The sequence below is a fragment of the Pholcus phalangioides genome, unplaced genomic scaffold, assembly GCF_987345545.1.
Source record: "Pholcus phalangioides strain wild (caught in Gottingen) unplaced genomic scaffold, Ppha-v1.0 ptg000029l_1, whole genome shotgun sequence".
NCBI lineage: Eukaryota > Metazoa > Arthropoda > Arachnida > Araneae > Pholcidae > Pholcus > Pholcus phalangioides.
Window position 1 is genome coordinate 1,813,397 of NW_028301619.1, and position 19,508 is coordinate 1,832,904.

At 33.6% G+C, this 19,508-nt stretch overlaps 1 protein-coding gene and 1 long non-coding RNA gene across 2 annotated transcripts in view; both read right to left on the minus strand.

The window, feature by feature from the left end:
* LOC149067566 (uncharacterized) overlaps positions 1 to 19,508 on the minus strand; it is a 100,082-nt gene that overhangs the window by 39,466 nt on the left and 41,108 nt on the right. Inside the window, exons 3-4 of the long non-coding RNA XR_016195333.1 lie at positions 2,688 to 2,747; positions 795 to 881 (exon numbers count right to left, since the gene is read on the minus strand). This is a non-coding gene — a long non-coding RNA (uncharacterized LOC149067566). The remainder of the gene's footprint in view (positions 1 to 794; positions 882 to 2,687; positions 2,748 to 19,508) is intronic.
* LOC149067567 (dual specificity protein kinase TTK-like) lies at positions 9,180 to 10,058 on the minus strand. Its single transcript, XM_089252413.1, has one exon. It carries the CDS (start codon positions 10,056 to 10,058, stop codon positions 9,180 to 9,182), a length of 879 nt encoding a protein of 292 aa, XP_089108539.1.

The window sequence follows — 19,508 nt, forward strand, 5'->3', positions numbered from 1 at the left end:
CATAGACATTCTCCCGATGACAGATTCATTCACTCCAACGCATACAGGGTGCATAAATTCTTGGCATTTTTAACACTTGTAGAACTCATTCTTGCTTATCACTGGATCTTTATATACGATGCATCCAGTTTTACATTTTAGTAATTTACTAAAGCACAGAGTAAAAAAAACTTTTTTTTTAATTTTTGTGCCATAAATGTGCCTATTTTAACATAGTTTTAAAGTTTATTAGTGAATTTCAGAGCCCATAATCTGTAAAACTTAGATACTTTTGAGCACTGAGAGAACTTCAAAAGAATTGCTTTTTTAAAACAGAGTTGGAAAATTTTAAATCATCTCCTTCTAGCTCCATTTAGATGCAAATAAGTGAGCCGAGAGATTAGTGGTGCCATGCAGGGCCAAGACTAGAGGAGGGCAACTGCCCGGGCGGCAAAATTTAGGGGGCAGCAGTTTCAGGGGGAACAAAGAACACCATGACAAAATTATCGAATTTTAAAGTGTGGGGCAGCAAAAATATTAGTTACGGCCCTGGTGCCATGCATTAACTTTGCTTTGACCAGATGGCATTGGAAATGAATTATTTTGTTTCAGATGAATGCAGCCCACACTAGAAAAGCAGAGGGAAATTAGAAATTTGTTTCTCCACATGTTTCGACCGATGACTATCCCAAGAAGTCATGGCTCACACAAGGCGGGGTAGGAGCAGACAGGGCTCTGGGCCCCATGTTTTGATTTTATTATTTTTTTACACCATAAATGCAGTGCAAAAAACTATGGCTATTTATTAAACATACATATATTTAGTATCCAATTGAATTGACCAGAGTCACCCTCAGGGCTGTGTGACAGATATGGCCGCATGCTTGAAGAACTGTCAAATACTGTGTAATATAAAAATATATATATAATATAAAATAATTAATAAAATAAAATTTGGTAATATAAGAAAAAGTTTGTTTTATACAAAAATAGAACAAGATAGCCATGTTTCAACTTTGGATAATGATTAATCCAAATACAACAAACAAATGAAAATTATTCACAACTCGAAGGAGCCAGACAGATAATTTTCTTTACCAGCTCCGCATCTGGTAATGGAATTGGCCTAATCCTCAGGGTCTACTAACATTTTATTTTGGGATTGAAATCAATTTAACGTGGATAATAATGCAGTTATTATAAACTAGCTAGTTTTTAGACCCTTAATATACCTTTGTGTGTTTAGTTATTTTTTCTTCCCTCCAAAAATTATAAATGCCTTTAGTGCCTTTTTGCCTGCCTATTTTGACCATTTTTAGTGCCTGAACTTCTGGCCTCTACTAATGGTTAATCTTATAAATTCCAGAAACCACATGGGTAAGCTGGTCAGAATCTTCCTCCCTTTTCTTTCCAGCAGATTTTTCCCACACCAATCTATTGGTGGAGATAGTACAGCAGTACTTGAATGTCTTCCTGGGATTGGTCACTTCCAGCATCTACAGCTCTATAGCTATGATCCCATAGATATCGACCTAAACAAAATTGAACCTAAAAAACACACACTCTCGAAAGTGAGGATGGGGAGCCAGATGAAATTATTGATTTTCTGTTGTGTTTTCCCCCCATATTCTCCAGTTTCTATCTATTTATTTATGCAATATTGTAGACCAAGGCCTATACCAGAGAATTGTTGTATTATAGTCAGTATTGGCACCAGACCCTCTTCTGACAATGTCTTCTGAAGAAGACAGAAGGTTCCTGGAAATTTTGGTAATAGGGAAATTCTCCACTTGTCAGCAAAAGACAAACAAGTCCAATTTTATGAGCGTCTGTTATTCTCTCATTTTATGAGAACTGCGTACAAATGGTTATTTTGATGAATTGGTAGGGAAACCCCCCTCCCATCAGCGATAACAATACAACTTATTAATTGCTATAGCCCACTAATTCTCATTAAGATTTCCCATTTAAAGCGACAGTTAACAGGAATAACGCAATTATAAACATATTTAAGAATGTCTTCTGTATTGGTTTCTATATCTAATCAAAGCAGATAATGTATTGAGACTTCCTCTAAGATTGAACCAAGATCTCTAAAGGTTTTTTAACCGTTATTGTGGACATGTTTCCTATTTATCAGCAGGCCTGCAGCACATCCCAAATAATTTCAACGCACTACCCTCACCGTGAAAGCACAATGCTGTGGACATTGGAAAAAAATTCTAAAAGGGCATATGGCCACATTTCAGGCAAATTTAGATCCTTTTACTTGAGACTCACTGCATCTGCTGATTTCTCAGAAAAGTGCATCTCACGTAAGTATTCACTTCAGAATGTCACTAACTGGCTCAATGCGTCTTTTTATATCTGTCAACCTAAAGATCATGGTTTTTGGTGTTGATAATAAGCATGAAAAACTAGTTTAGCAACGTGTTTTCACAATATGCAAAAATTGTGTGGATTTGATATTCGAAAATGATATCTAAAGATTCCAAAGATTTGGAGTTTGAGTCAAAGTAAAAATTTCAAATAATTGAAATTGTGCTTTGCATAAATGACATATTTTAAAGTTTAAAATTATAGGGATGAATTATGTCTGAAGTCAAACATGTCATAAATTTGACAGTCATGTAAGTGAGACACTCGCAGATGAGATATCACTGAGTCACGGATTGTTCAAAAAATGGAATTTAAATACATTTACGCACAACCGAGAGAGTCCCTCTTGGTCTTTCTTCTTTCTTTTTCTGCCCTCTTTCATTTTCTTCCTAAAATTATGAACCAAGAAGCCTTTTGAAGGTAGTTTGTCATCAGATTTTCATGATGAATGTAAATTTCACTGCATCTTGAAATTAAAATCAACAAATGGATAATTTTATTTGAAATCTGATAATTTATAATTTCTGAAAGGTTTGAAATTCTAATATATATTAACAAATTATTTTAATTCATTTTTTTCTCAAAATAAACAGTTTTGCTACTGCATACATAATTGCTCTTACATGAATGGTTCAAACAAATATTCTAAAATTTCTCACTTATAATTTTTTTAAATTCAGATTAGGGCTACAACATCAACCCATATTTTTGTATTATAATTGAAAAAAAGCCTTTGAAGTTTAATCAGCTGGCTGATACAAAGATATATTTAGGAAAGAGAATTCAACTGCCTTTACAGGGAACCAAACCCTCATCCTTTCACTTTCCGGGTTACCACCCTAGACTACCAAGGCAACAAATCTCTCAATCTTTCCTTGGAGCTCGAGTGTACTGAACGGGCCGTACATACATGGACAGTCGGACCTAACTCAGGCAAAAGCTCACAATGACACCAGATTGTCATATAACATGATTGTCATGTGACTCATTTGTGTGGATACTTCGTCATTACTACTTTTATCTGCATGAAGAGATAAATGTAATAGAACTGCTCGCTACCATTTTTGGTGATTTTTATCATTATAAGAATGTGCATTTCGAAAGCTACAACAGATAATTCAGAATGAAACTATATTAAACATTAACCCAAAATAACTACTTTGTAAATGATACAAATTTCATCCAGTACAGTAATTTGATAACATTTTTAATCTTCAAGTACAGTTTGCATTGACTGATAATTTATTGTACTTTTTACTGTACTGAATTATGTTTATATTTTGCTTTTTCATTATTTTCATAAATTAAGAATTAAATTGAAACATTTGTACTTCAAACAATATTTGAATAACCATTTTCTAACGAGAAAAACGGGGGAGGAGGGTGTAGGATATGAATCATGGTTGCAAGGGACACAGGAACAAGAAATGGTTGAAAGGGTACCATAGGCAAAAAAAAGTTAAAATCCACTGGCTTAGATCATGCTTGAAAACATTCATAATCAGCAATAGGTTTGCTTATTCTATCAAAAATATTGCATATATATAATTCCATGTAAACATTGCCCTGGAAGGTATTTTATAAACTATTTTTCTAACTATAATTCTCTAACTATTTTATAAACTATAAGTCGCCTTATATGGGGAAAGTACATGAACCAAACCTTAAGAATTTCATATTGACAATATTTTTCAATCAAGTTTATTGTTTTGGCCACTGGCCTTTAACAATTGGTGGCAAAAAAAGGATATTACATAACACAAAATTATATATTAAACACAAAAAATAAGGGGAAGAAAAAATTGGGGGAAAAGGGCAAAAGAACTAAAATAGTTTAAACATGACATGGGGATAAAAATATAAACAAAACATGAGATCACAGGAGTTATTCACTAAAAGTTGTCATTGTGGGTGATTATACCAAAAATTGTTTTGTTGTAAATGTTTCAGGCAATGAAAACTGATTTATGTTTCACAATATAAACAAAATTAAAAAAATTTAAATTGTTTAAATCGACAATAATTTTCTAAAAGATTTATTTTATGCTTGGATATGCTGAATAGTAACATGGAATCACTGCTTGGAGAGGTCCTTATCAAACAAATATACAAAAACTAGATAATTATATATAATAAGATCCCAAATAATACACTCATGTCCATAAATTAAGGATAATTCAGAATCACACGGAAATGAAATCGAAATCTAAAAGGAAAAATTTCACCTGTAGAATTATATCACACATCTGCAAGAATGATATGCAAATTTCAGGAAGCCACCAGATGATGCCGATAGTACGTCACAATGACGAGAGTGTAAAAGGGGGGTATATAAGGAATGGTGGCAAAGGAGTCAAGTTCTTAATTTCATATTGCAAATATAATAAATTTGTATATATTAAAGCATGTAGTGTAGTCGTTGAAAAGCAAAATATTTTCAAGGTTGAGAGGAGTAAAATTACCAAAGACAGTACTTTGTATTGCAGTATATTTATCGCAGGTTATAATGATGTGTCTCCAGGATTCATACTCTTCAGAAGTGCAATGTATGCAAGTTCGCTCGGGTGAAATATGGTGCCTCACTCCCTCAAAAACTAGTACATCGCTCTGTAATCCCAACTGAATAAGAACTCTTTATGCGTAGATCAAGGTTAAACCTTGATACTGATAATATTTTTGTATGCATTTTATGGCAACACCAGGCTTCAAAAATGGCTGCTTCATCTAGATAGTTTGAAAGCATGATTTAGCTCAACAATTGAAAGAAAATTTTGAAGAGAAAATATATATTTTTCCATTCTAGTCATGTGTTATTATAGCATTAATATAGTTATTTCGTGAAAAAATAATTATCTCCAGAGTCTTTTGAAACTTCATTTATTTGAGAATTTAAAAAAAATCATTTTACTGTAGTGTAAGTCACAGAAAAAGCAACAAGTTTTCCTAGTTTCTTTTCAGCAAATGTCATAGTATGGCATTTTATTTCTTGTTTGATTGTTAAGGACATCTGATGATGTAAAAAAAATAGAAACCTGTGAATAATTTCATGGAGTTTTGAAGGAATTTGTAATGTAGTGTAAGTCACAATAACAAAAAAAAAAGTCTTACTATGTATTGAATTGGTTTGGTTAAGGTAGTAAAAGTGAATTCTTTCTTGATGTTTTTATTTTAGATGGCAAAAACAGCAACTGAGAGGAAAAGGGAGCAAAGAAAGGATGAAAGCTACTGGAAAATATCAAATTTTCAAAGGAAACAAATTCAGAAAACAAAAAATAGGCATATTCAGAAAAGAACTAAAATAAGTGTGAAAGAAAAAGAATCGTCAAGAACTAAGAAAAGAGCAAATGAGAAAATACAGAGCAAAGAAACCTATAAAAATTTTAATAAAAACAGAAGACACCAAATGTTCTGATGCAATTTCACCCACAAAAGCCTTTAAGAGTCTGCACTCATTTGTAAAAGCTGTTGCAAAAGTTTACCTAATAAATAAAAAAAGTCAAAATAAATCTAAAGCAGTTATTAAAAAATTTGTTCATCAATTATTACCAGGTATTGTACAGCCACCTCTTCCCAAATCACGAGTTGCAAGACTAGACGAGAATGTGAAACTGCAAGTGGAAGCTTCTTCTGAAAAAGATTCTATAACTTACCAGGCACCTGGTACAAAAGACTGATTATCAGAGATTCATGTGGTAAAAATCCAAGGTACAGAAAAGATATTTATGCATGACTCTTGGAGAAGCACATGAAATTAAAAAAAAAATGAAAACTGTAACATCAAGATTGGTCTTTCTAAGTTTTGTGAGTATCATCCAACGCACATCTGCTTGAGGCATGAAACACCAAATGTATGTTTGTGTATATATCATGAAAATGAGACTTATACTAGAAGGAATGAGTTTTTTTTTTTCTGACCACACACCTGATTTTGTTAAACTGATTATATGTGACGTAATGAAAACTTATTACCAATCATGTGATCACTGTGGAAGCTTAAAGAAATTTCATGGTATAATTGATGATTTAGTAACACATCTAGAGGAAGAAGTCAAGTTTTCTCAATGGATGAAAGATGAAACAAATGTTGCCACAAAACAAAAAATCTGTTTAACATTGAATGACACATTCACGAAACTGGAAGAAAAATTACCTCAGTTTTTAACAGCATATTTATGTGAAACAAGGAATGTTTTTTGAGAATGTAAAAAAAACATGAAATCCAATACATTGCTGTTGCATTTTCATTTTAGTGAAAACTAGTTTCTTTTCACAAGACGAAATTCAGTCAGCCCATTGGGTTTCTAAAGTACATCATGTACAATATATATACTGCTATAGCTTACTTCATTTATGATGATACAGCGGTGGTGTCCGATTATCTGCACCATGATAAATATGCAGTTACCATATTTAATAGTGCCATACTAATAAAAATTAATTATGACTTTCCGCAGCTGATGATCGGTAAAATAATTTACCAATCTGATGACATTGCTCAGCATTTCAAGTAGAAGTATTCTATATGCTTAGCAATACTACAACCAGGTCATATAGAATGGCATTTCAGTGCAACCGGTCACGGAAAAGGACCCGTCGATGGTGTTGGTGGAACCATCAAACACAGAATGCGGGAAGCTATATCAGCAAGAAAGATAAACCCAATCCGTGCTGAAGAGTTTTTCCCTTCAGCAAAGAATATCTGCAAAAATATATCCATATTGTACGTTTCAGAGCATACAGTTAAAAAAGAAAAGGTCACTTAGATCACTTGTGCTCCCCGACAGGGAATGAAATCTTTTTTATCCCTAATACAAGAAAACTGCATTGTTTCATAAAAGTTGCAGATTATGTGTTGAAGGCAACTAATGTGTGTCTTCAAAACCAAAGCATTTCACTATAATAAATCTGCAAACCGGAGAAGTTCAAGCAGAGCAGCATAATTATGAGCCAGCCGAAGAAAAATGAAATAAATGTTGGCAACTAGATTTTAGTTCCATTTCCAGGGAAATGAAAAATGAAGTATTTTGCAGGCCAAGTTGTTGATAAACAGAAAATGTCAGTTAAAGTTTCTGCAAAAAAAAAAGGGAACTGTTTTACTTGGCCATCGAAAGACGATATTTGTGATGTTGATACTGATATGAACATTAACAACTGCCAGAACCAAATTTTGACTGTAGATGTTACTTGACATTTAAAAATTTTGATTTTTCCAACTATGTAATGGGTTGATATAGTTGTTATATACACCTTCGTTGCTTTAATTTATAAATGGTAATTGTGTAGTGTAAGTCACAATTCACTTGTAGTGAAAGTCATGTGGAATAAATTTAATTAAAAAATGAAAAGTTCTTAAAATATTTTGAATTTTATTTCCTGTAATGTAGAACTCTTCAGCACAATTATAATACAGCAATTTTTCTCATTGATGAGATAATCAGAAGAAATTAGAGTTTAAAAACAAATCTAAAAAATGAGTTCTGTTCAGGTAGTGTAAGTCAGTAACAGAATTTAATTTTTTATAAAAAAAAAAATAAATCACTTGAAAAGATTTTTTTTATTTGCTAAAAATAATATGCATACCTAGGAAAGTATATTGATACACAAAAGTTTTTACTGCTGAGTGTTATGTTGGAAAAACTGATGTTGGAAAAACATCCAACATTATAATGTTGGAAAAACTGATATAGTGTAAGTCATGCGTGCAATTACCAATATCAAAATATGATGCAGCATTTCTAAATGATCATGGTAAGATACACAGTAATATTTTGGTCGGTTGAAAGTATTCAGTCAAATGTTACTAAAAAATGACTGAGGATCTAAATTCAAATATAGCATGTCCACAATCACACAAGCATCATAAATAGATTACAAACTAAAAATAAGACTTATGTCAGCTTTTTTTTTGTCAACAAGTTATTTCTCACAATTATGGGAGTCAACTGTACAATTTTGCTCTGCTTCTAAATCCATAGAGCAAACTGATGATAGAAAACAAAACGTTAACAAATTCAAGGGGCCTACATTGAAAATAATGCAACTGTCCAAAAAATGTTTCAAATCACAACTGCTGCATGCATTTTGAAAAGCTGCGCAACAAAAAAAATATTTGTATATAAAATTTTCAACAAAAAAACACTGCCTATAGACTTCTTTCAATATTTACAAATGCCTGGCTCAACTTCTGAGAACATTCAAAGTCTGTATGATACATAAGCAGTGTTTTATCTTTGTCCTTACAGTACATCTGCTACGCCATATGTAGCACACCAACATTGGTGATGCATACCCCAATAGTAAGCCAACTGCATCACTGAAGCATTAGTATGTCTGTTTGCATCATCTGAATTCACTGTGATTGATGATCGGTGAAGGCTGATTTGAACATTTTTGGTAGGCGTAAGGTGGTGGGAAGTTAAGTATTTTTACACAGAGTTTCGGAGTGCACATGCAATCTTGCTTGTAATATAGCCATGCTCTGCATAAACTGCTGAGAAATAGACATCGAATAGTCTTTTGATGGTTAAAGATAGAGCATTGGAGATCGATGAGGTTCTTCTCACATCACGCTCTCTCTCTTATCACATATTACAATTAAAAATAAGAGAACTTTTTCACAGAACAAGAATACGGCAAAACAAAAACCAAGCGAGAAGACTGGGCAAAGGCATCAACAGGGGAGTATTTCTCCTTAACGCAAAAAAAGACATTTGAAATACAATTTAAATAGGTTAAATATAAAGAATAGGCTGAATAAGACCACAGTTCCAGTAAAGGAGTGGAGATTCCTAGTATCAAGTCTATTTCATTTCTTTTACAAATCAGTCATTTCTGATCAGTATTTCAGCAACTGCATCAATGGAAGCTCTTTTTTTCATGTCTTTTATTAAAGAACAACTCATGGCTTTGAGTATTGAGTCGTCAACATTCAATTTTGCAGATTTCTCAAATCTTATTTCAGAGTTGATGATTGCAAATGTTTTTTGCACTGACCCTTGGAATTCTTCAAAAGGATATTTGTTATAAAGGAAACGATACATTATTATTCCAAGGGACCAAATATCACTCGTAAAATCTAACTTATACACCATCAACTCTGGTTTCTCTGGATCACCATGCATAGGGTTCAGAGATTCTGGTGGCATAAAATCTAACGTGCCACATTTATATGATCTTTCAAGATATTTTACATTTTTTGGAATGATGGCAGCACATCCAAAATCAGATAATTTCAGTTTTTTACCAAACATAAGAAAATTGCTCGGCTTTATATCCAGGTGCAACACATTTTTATGGTGAATTTCTTTCACACATTTCACCATCTCTATCAGGTAGCGCTTTAAGGACATCCTATATTTTTCTGGGTCTTCTTTTCCTGCTGCCTTTTCCAAGTACATCTGAAAGTCACCATCAGCTTTCTCCAATATCATGAATAAACTGTGGGGTGTCAGCTGATAATCTAACATTCTTACTACTCGTGTGCTAGAAGACAAATGTTTCAGAACATGTGCTTCATTCTTAACTAAATCTTTCAATGCAGGTGAGACTATTTCATCAAAACGAACTGATTTGATGGCAAATACTTTTTTATCATACTCAGCAGCATATACTACGGAATGTGAACTTCTACTAATTTCATTAGTAATTACATAATGTTTACCATTGACGGTGATCGTTTTTTTATCAACACCAGTAGCCATACTGATGAGAATATTAATAACGATCAAAGAAATAAAGATATTTTAAATTAAGTTGGCTTAAGAAATAATGCAATATAATATATAATGCATTGTTACATAAATAATTTACTACAAAAATAAAAATAGCCACAATATAACACAGAAGATTCAAAACATAATTCGACAGTTTAACAAAAATTTATAAACTTTACTCTAGGGTGTTTGAACAAGATGATGCGCGATTGTATCAGGGTTTATTTGACCACAGCCTTTTAAAATTATTTGCAATAAATTTAATGTAATTTATGAAAATAAAATAATAAAATATAAATTTAAGAGGAATGTATTCGGAAATATATATGGTATATATACCCGATCCTATTGCAATTCGCATAATAAAAACTTGATTTCTGTGTAAAGGGACCATACTTCCCGTATTTCCCGGGGCCGTCCCGACATTTTTGCAAAAATGTCCCGGTTTTTCACGTATTTTCAACGAAGCCAACAACTATTTATTCTTCAAATCAACGATTAAAATTATCTTCCTCAGAATTGCATTACAATAATTTATGACTACAAACAAAATTTCATCTTCAAATTTGAAGTGGCGCTTGGGCTTGTTTTCCGCGATTGGCGACTTATTTTAGCATCATTTTTCGCGATAATTGGCACTGTCCCGTATTTTTTCAAAGAAAAATATGGACAGCCTACTTCTGTACCATCCGTAAATTCATTTATACATTAACTGACCATATTTCATCGAGAAAAATACTGGGCACCACGAATTCTCCCAAATTATGGCAAAAATTTCCAATGATGGGAAAGGGGCTAACGCCAATCCCAGTAATTTAAAATGTACTTCACAAAAATAATTTTAAAAAAAAGCGTTAGGCATAACGAATGAGAGAAATAATTTGTCGCAAAATATAAAAAAAATTTGAAAAATTTCTCTCATCCTTGATTTCTGGGAAGAGTGAAAAATTCGAATGAGCTTTATTAAAATATTGAATTCAAAATCGGAGAAAGTTATGAAAGAATGAGCTGACCATATTTCCTCGAGAGAAATACGGGAAATACAGGACATTGCCAATTATCGCTAAGAACAACGCCAAATGTTTACAAAGTTTCCAAATATTGCTGAAATTACGGAAAAATCGCAATGTTCAAACGAAGCGTTACTGCAAATTGCAGTGGATTAATTCCACTTAGTAAAACGTTCAACGAGACAAATGTGGGAAATGAATGTTCTTATATATAGTTGTAATTATCATAATATAATTTATGAGTTGAAAAATAATTTCAATCTTCAATAAAGAATAAAAATTCAAGTAGGCGTCATGTGAAAAACGGGAAAAACCGGGACGCGTTTGCCAAAAAGTCGGGACGGCCTGAAAAAGAAAGAAAACCGGGACTGTCCTGGTAAATACGGGATGTATGGTCACCCTATGAAAGAACAGCAAAAAATAACCGACAACGCTTTTTGTCCTTATTTATGGAGGTCGCATTGGCACTACACCAAGGAAAGTTTTAGATATCCATTAACTTCAGCTAATAGATGGCAGCACGATGAAAATTGCTATCAGCCATATTCATCACAAAAGGGATTTTAAAGATTTTTCTATTATCAAATTTTCAGTTTTGTTGAGAAAGTGAGAGCTGGATAAATTATTAGCTAAATGAACACTACGCAATTATTCAGCTCTAAATTTCAATCAAAAAGAGTGCGATTCGCCACTCGGTCATATCCTCGGCTCCGTTTCAGCGTCAGTTTCGGAGAGGAAAGCCGAGTCGGCGCTGGCGTTGTTACCGCGCCAATTACGATACCATCGTATAAGCTAAAGCGTTGCGGATGACATCTGGCGGGAAATTTCCCATATTTATTGAAAAATTAGCCAAAATTAGTCCACATTAAAAATTTCCTACAAACACTAACAAAATTTTCAGAGTTCATCCAACAAAAGAATTTTTATAGAAAATATATAAATGCGAAGCGATACTTTTATATTGTAAAATATTTGATATTTCCACCGATAGATGGCAGGACAATTTTCGAAATGTTTATAAAAATGAACTCCAAACAGAAATTTTGCTTGAAGCTATCATCACTGTCAGTGATCGTTAGAGCCCGAAATATATGATTATTTATTTATATATATACATACATACATACACACACACACACACACACACACAATTCATATATTTTTTTTAGACTTTTTAGCATTTATACATAAAAATACATAAAATCAAAGAATTTTCAGAATAAACGCAAATTTTTGGGGGTATAATTTAATTTATAAACATTTTGAAAATTGTCCTGCCATCTATTGGTGGAAATATCAAATATTTACAATATAAAAGTATCGCTTCGCATTTATATATTTTCTATAAAAATTCTTTTGCTTGATGAACACCAAGAAATTTTCAATGTGGACTAATTTTAACCAATTTTTCTACAAATATGGGAAATTTCCCACCAGTTGTCATCCGCAACGCTTTAGGTTATCAGTGATGGTATCGTAAAAGGCGCGGTAACAACTAACAACGGGAACGCCGACCATAGGCGGAGATTGACTTGGAAGTCTGGGGGGGGCACGATGATGATGCCAGCTCATATATACATAAGATCAGCGGACTCCACCTTTGACGCTGGGGGTGGCCCCCCCCCCCCGTATCTCCGCCCATGGCGCCGACTGAGCTTTCTTCTCCGAAACTGACGCTGAAACGGAGCCGAGGATATGACAAGAGTAGCGAATCGCACTCTTTTTGATTGAAATTTAGAGCTGAATAATTGCGTAGTGTTCATTTAGCTAATAATTTATCCAGCTCTCGCTTTCACAACTTTTTAATTTTTAAAATTTAAAAAAAATAAATATTTGCTCATAATATTTTCACATCGTTTTTTTTCCTCCCACTGGATTTATGAGAAATATTTTTAATACTGTATTTTCCAAATATCAATAATTTTATTGTAAGGCTATTTCTAGAAATAGAAAAAAAAATATTTGACATTTCAGAAATAGAGTGTTAATTCTTTTGTTACTGGTATTACGTTACTGAGCAACTACAACCAACAAGAAATCGAAAACGTCTAAATAAAAACTATGCCGAAGTTACTTGCGTATGCAGTATATTCACATGTAGGGATATTTTTTTTGTAAATGAATATGCACCAAGAAATAGAAAATATGCATTTTATTATAAACATGGTTTTTTTTTTTTTGGCGATTTTTTAATGCATATTTTCTCGTTGTTGGTACATATTTCAGAATTTAACTTTCTTTAGGTTTTTATGCATATTTTGCGGCTTTTAATGCAGACGTTGGAATTTTATTTCCTATTTTTAGTGCATATAATCCGCGTTCTACTAGTCATGAAAACGAGTACAGTAGGACTCTTACAACGAGCAGCTCCTTTTTAGCGAAAATGTACGTCAAATCCGGTCATTCGCTAAATCCGTATTCAAGTGGGAAAAAATGAAATTTTTGGTGAATATATATATATATATATATATATATATATATAAAGTTTATGCATTTATATTCCCCTATGCTTTAACGCAGCGGTCCTAAAACGGGGCTCCGTGTGAACTGTCCAGGGGCATCGCAGCCGCTCAAGGAAAATATAAAAAAACAGTAAACTTGAAAAAGTTATGTTTTTGAATAATAAAAGTAAATCATTTTTTATTTATTCATTAAAATTACTATGCCTACGGGGGCTCGGCGAGTCAAAAATTGTCAAGAACTGCTGCTCTAACGAATTAGTATGATTCTTGAGCACTTTTGGTCACAGTGATTTCATCTTATCTCTTCTTTCCCCTCCCCGGAATATTGTTAATCAAGATAAATCACCCCGTGGTTTCGTGATGAAAAGAAAGGCGATTGATTGACGTACCAGCAAAATGTCAAACAATTCCATGGACCACTAACCTACAGCATGAGTGGCGTGACCATATTACACAGGAATATCCTGTATTTTTAGTGATATTCCTGAGTTTTTGGTCGTCGTCACTTTTTTTATACACTTTCCGTTTTTTTTTTTCAACGAAGCATATTTTAATTGGCAATATCTATTATTTATGAATTATATAATGATAATTTCGTATATATAACAAATATGTTTAGATGAATATATGTTTCAAGTTTTTTCTCGTGAACTGCATTGCGATTTCCAATAAATTCATTACCCTCTTATTGCTGATAATTTATGAGCAATAACTGGTGATTTTGCCGTCTTATGACCACGTTTTTATTGAAAATTGCCGATATTCCGTATTCTACCATATCTAAGCTCGTATATTCCTTATTTTTCTGAATGAAATATGTTGGGTGTATAATAAAATATATTTTCTTACTCTTAAAACGAAAAGGTTTAATTTTCTATTTTAAATCAAAGATATTACTGTACTTATATAAATTTTTTTTCCCGTTTTTCCCGTTTTTAAAAGAAGATTACCTGAATTTTTATTCTTTATTGACGTCAAAGATTGAAATTATTTTCCCACTCATAAATTATATTATAGATACAATTATAAATAAGAATATTAATCTCTCACATTTGTCTTGGAAACGTTTTATTTCGTGGAATTCATTTAAATTCACTGCAATTGGCAGTAATGCTTTATTTCCCGCCATTTTGATTTTTACGTAATTTCTCCAACATTTGGCAACTTTGTATACTTTTGGCGTCATTTTTGGCGATAATTGGCGATGTCCCGTATTTGTAATCCCAATGTCCCGTATTTCTTTTGAGGAAATATGGTCAGCCTAGCTGTGCGAGTCTGTTTAAATTATTTTTCCAAAAAAAATGTGATCAAATAAGACTTGAGCTCTTGGAATAGAAACTTCAAACTCTTTGTGAAAATGCAACGTTAAAAATATATGAATAATTTTTCTCTAATTAGCTATGAAAGCTTTTTATTTCTCACGTACTATCCCCGTTTACTCGAATTTATCCAAGAAGCCATGCTTTTGATTCCTGCATTAAATTCATGAATCACTTGAATTCAATCAATGATTGAATCGAACAAATTGTTTTCGGGCCATTTTTTTTCCCTGTATGAAAAATAGTGAAGTGTTTTATGCCTGATTGTAAACTTTCATAATGCCCGAGATATATTTTCATCATCTCTACCATAGTGAATGGAACTGACGTGATCCGATTCTACTGCATTTCCCCCATTTCTCTCAGTGTAGGTTCTTTGATGGAATCAAGTAAATTATGAAACAAAATTTTCCGAGCAATATTTGAGAAGAAACCTAAAAACAAAAAATATAATAGATACTAAAGTGAAAATTAATCGCAACTTCGCTTAGGCCCCATATCCTAGAGCAGAGTTAATAGGCTTGGATCTTTTGCGGGCCCCCGGTCACACCTTTTAAGGGTCCTTCTATGGTTAATTTACAGCGTGAAAAACCCAAAAAAAAAAAAAAAGAGAGAGATGTCCCGGGCCCCAGGGCTAGAGTCCTGTCAGCTGCACCCTTGTGGGGGCCAGGGGTCTTCAACCCGTTGCCCTCCGGCCTTTTGAAAAGGACCGCCGACCATTTTTAGACATTAGCTACATTACGTAGAAAAAAGAATAAATTCCAAAAAAAAAAAAAAAAAAAATCGCTAAAAAAAAAAAAAGCTCTGATCGCAGAAATCTGTACTTTGTATTTAGAACTGTAAAATGCTTCTCAAAATCAATAGTGATGCTGTGCATTTGAAACATTAAGGGCCCTTTCACACGGAGCGGATGCGGGTCCGGAAGAAGTTTTAACAATTGGAATATACTGCGTCTTTCAGACGAGCCGAAAAATCTCCGCACCTAGGAAATGTTCATGCGTGTCCGGACGTCGTCCGCATGTGTCAAAACCTAAGGCCCCTTTCACACGGAGCGGATGCGGAAGCGGGTCCGCATACCCTTTCACACGAGCACTGAAGATGCGGGTGTTTCGCCCGCATCTTTGGGTTGAAATTCGTGCATAAAAACTATTTTTTCGCAATTTTTATAACTGTTTTTCTCCTTCACCCCTGATTCAGTGCCCATATGCAGCCTAGAGGTATTCTTTGGTGGTTTAGTCTAGAGCCACATAGAATATGGGAATAAAGATATCTTCATTCCGATCCTCACAAGTAGTCGGTGGGAGAAAATGTCTTAAAATATTTTCAAAAGATTTTGAAAACAAATCTGTCTTTCCGGAAAAATATGAAAGAAAAATTCCGAAAACATCCAATGTTCGAAAAATCCAATCCAAAAACATCCGAAACTAATATGTTCCTAAAAAAAAAAATTCGGGAGATATCAAAGAATTTGCAAGTAGAAAAAAAGGGGAGGGGTGGGGACGTTCAAAATGTCTGTGCTTAGAAATATTCACATCACAATTCTGTCTTAGGCCGGGATTACAGTATAAAAGTTTTATAAAAGTTAGTTTATAAAACTTGAAAAATGCAACCGATAGGCCGATCAGTTAAGTTCGCTCGAATGTAACAGATGTGTTTATTGATTACAATTTTCAAGTTTTATAGTGTAATACCAGCCTTAGGCCGGGATTACACTATAAAAGTTTTGTAAAAGCTCTTTGATAAAACGTGAAAAATTCAACAAATATTATCTTATTGGTTGAATTTTTTGAATGCAAAATGTGTGTGCGTGTTTGTGTGTGTGCACCGGTTGCATTTTCTGGAATGCAACCGATGCGCCTATTGGTTGAATTTTTCAACTTTCATAAAAGTTCTTTTATAAAACTTTATAGTATAATCCCGGCCGGATTACACTATAAAAATTTTATAACAATTATTTAAAAAAAAGCAACTAATAAATTTATCGGTTGCATTTGCTCTAATGCAACCGATAAATTTATTAGTTGCTTTTTTCAAGTTTTATAAAATAACTTTCATAAACCTTTTATAGTGAAATCCCATCCTTAGATTAGTCATTTCTGAAATATAAAATTTCATTTTTTCAAGTTTATAGACTGAATATCGAGTAAAATAAACTTCTAGGGGTATCGGGGGAACCACCAAAAATATTCAAGTGCTAGGGTCTTCAAACGACTTAATCCGGCCCTGAGTGAACGTCGTACGGGGATAACGTTGTTTATAAAAGTATTTTTTTTAAAGTTTAAAAAAATTAACAGATTAAAAATTTAAAAAAATAACAAATATTTAAAATAATATTTCAGATATTTATATTTTTAAATAATTTAAAAAATTTAAAAAATTTAAAAAGAAAAAAATTAAAATTTTTAAATTAAATTTAAAAGTTATTAAAGTATGTAGTCAGTTAAATATTCGTAATGCACAGAACGGCTTATCATTTTTGTTCCGTCAGTGGCCGTTGTTGGCAGGTTTTATTGTATAAAATTGTAAAGTATGGACAAAAGGCAGTTAAAGTTGCTATATCTCAATCTCAGAACGAAACAAAGGGATAGACGTATGTAGGTACATTATATTAATGAGCAGGGACCATCATATGGTGTTTTATGATGGTCATTTTATCATTATGGCAAATAATTAAAAAAAATTCCGTGAAAAATCACCTTCAAAAAGTAGCCAAAGATGCGGACGAATTCGCTCCGCATCCGCATCGTCTGAATAGCCCCGAATAAACCTATTGTCAAAACTTGTATGTGCGGATGCGGAGCCCGCACTTAGGTTTTGACACATGCGGACGACGTCCGGACCCGCATGAACATTTCCTAGGTGCGGAGATTTTTCGGCTCGTCTGAAAGGCGCAGTATATCCCAATTGTTAAAACTTCTTCCGGACCCGCATCCGCATCCGCATCCGCTCCGTGTGAAAGGGCCCTAAGTGCGGGCTCCGCATCCGCACATAGAAGTTTTGACAATAGATTTATTCGGAGCTATTCACACGATGCGGATGCGGAGCGAATTCGTCCGCATCTTTGGCTACTTTTTGAAGGTGATTTCTCACGGAATTTTTTTAATTATTTGCCATAAATACCCTTAAAAACACCATATGATGGTCCCTGCTCATTAATATAATGTACCTACATACGTCTAACCCTCCGTTTCCTTCTGAGATGGAGATATAGCAACTTTAACTGCCTTTTGTCCATATTTCACAATTTTATACAATAAAACCTGCCAACAATGGCCACTAACGGGGCCAAAATGATAAGTCGTTCTGTTCATTACGACTATTTAATTGACTACATACTTTAATAAGTTCTAAATTTAATTTAAAAATTTTAATTTTTTTCTTTTTAAATTTACTTAAAAAATATAAATATCTGAAATATCATTTTAAATATTTATTATTTTATTAATCTGTTAATTTTTTTAAACTTTAAAAAAATATACTTTTATTAAACAACGTTATCCACGTACGGTGTTCACTCAGGGCCGGATTAAGTCGTTTGAAGACCCTAGCACTTGAATATTTTTGGTGGTTCCCCCGATACCTAAAAGTTTATTTTACTCGATATTCAGTCTATAAACTTAAAAAAAATGAAATTTTATATTTCAGAAGTGAGACTAATCTAAGGATGGGATTTCACTCTAAAAAGGTTTATGAAAGTTATTTTATAAAACTTGAAAAATGTAACCAATAAACACATCTGTTACATTCGAGAGAACTTAACTGATCCGCCTATTGGTTGCATTTTTCAAGTTTTATAAACGAACTTTTATAGTGTAATCCTGGCCTAAGACAGAATTGTGATGTGAATATTTCTAAGCACAGGCATTTTAAAGTCTCTACCCCTCCCCTTTTTTACTACTTGCAAATTCTTTGATGATATCTCCTGAATTTTTTTTTTTTTTGGAACATCGAATGTTTTGGATGTTTTTAGATTTGATTTTTCGGACATTGGATGTTTTTGGAATTTTTCTTCCATATTTTTCCGAAAAGACGGATTTTTTTTTTTTTCAAAATATTTTGAAAATACACTGCTGGCCACCCAAATTGCAACACCAAGAAAGACAAGAGATATCGCAACAACATTTATTTTGTAGATAACATGTTGACCAAGCATCAAATGATTAAATTTATAGACTTCTGTGAAGTGTGGTTCCTGCCAAAATCAGTAGCCAGAGTAGCCGCCATTGTTGGAGATCACCGCTGCCACACGCCTCGGCATTGATTCAAAGAGACTTTGGATGTGTTCTTGGGATACAGCAGATCAAGCAGCTTCCACGCGTTGCCAAAGTTGATCTGGTGTGGCAGCTGGGGATGTAATCTGGGTCAATCGTTGAGCAACCATGGACCACATGTTTTCTATCGGCGAAAGATCCGGAGAGCGAGCTGGCCAGGGAAGCAATTCAATCTGGCGATTGACGAAGAACCTTTGGACAATGCGTGCCACGTGTGGTCGCGCATTATCCTGTTGAAATATGGCTGTGGGCAAGCCCTGAAGGTAAGGAAGGACAACTGGCTCCAACACCTCGGAGATGTAGCGCTGGCTTTTTAAAGTACCGGCAATGCGTACTAGAGGAGTGCGAGAGTGATATCCAATACCGCCCCATACCA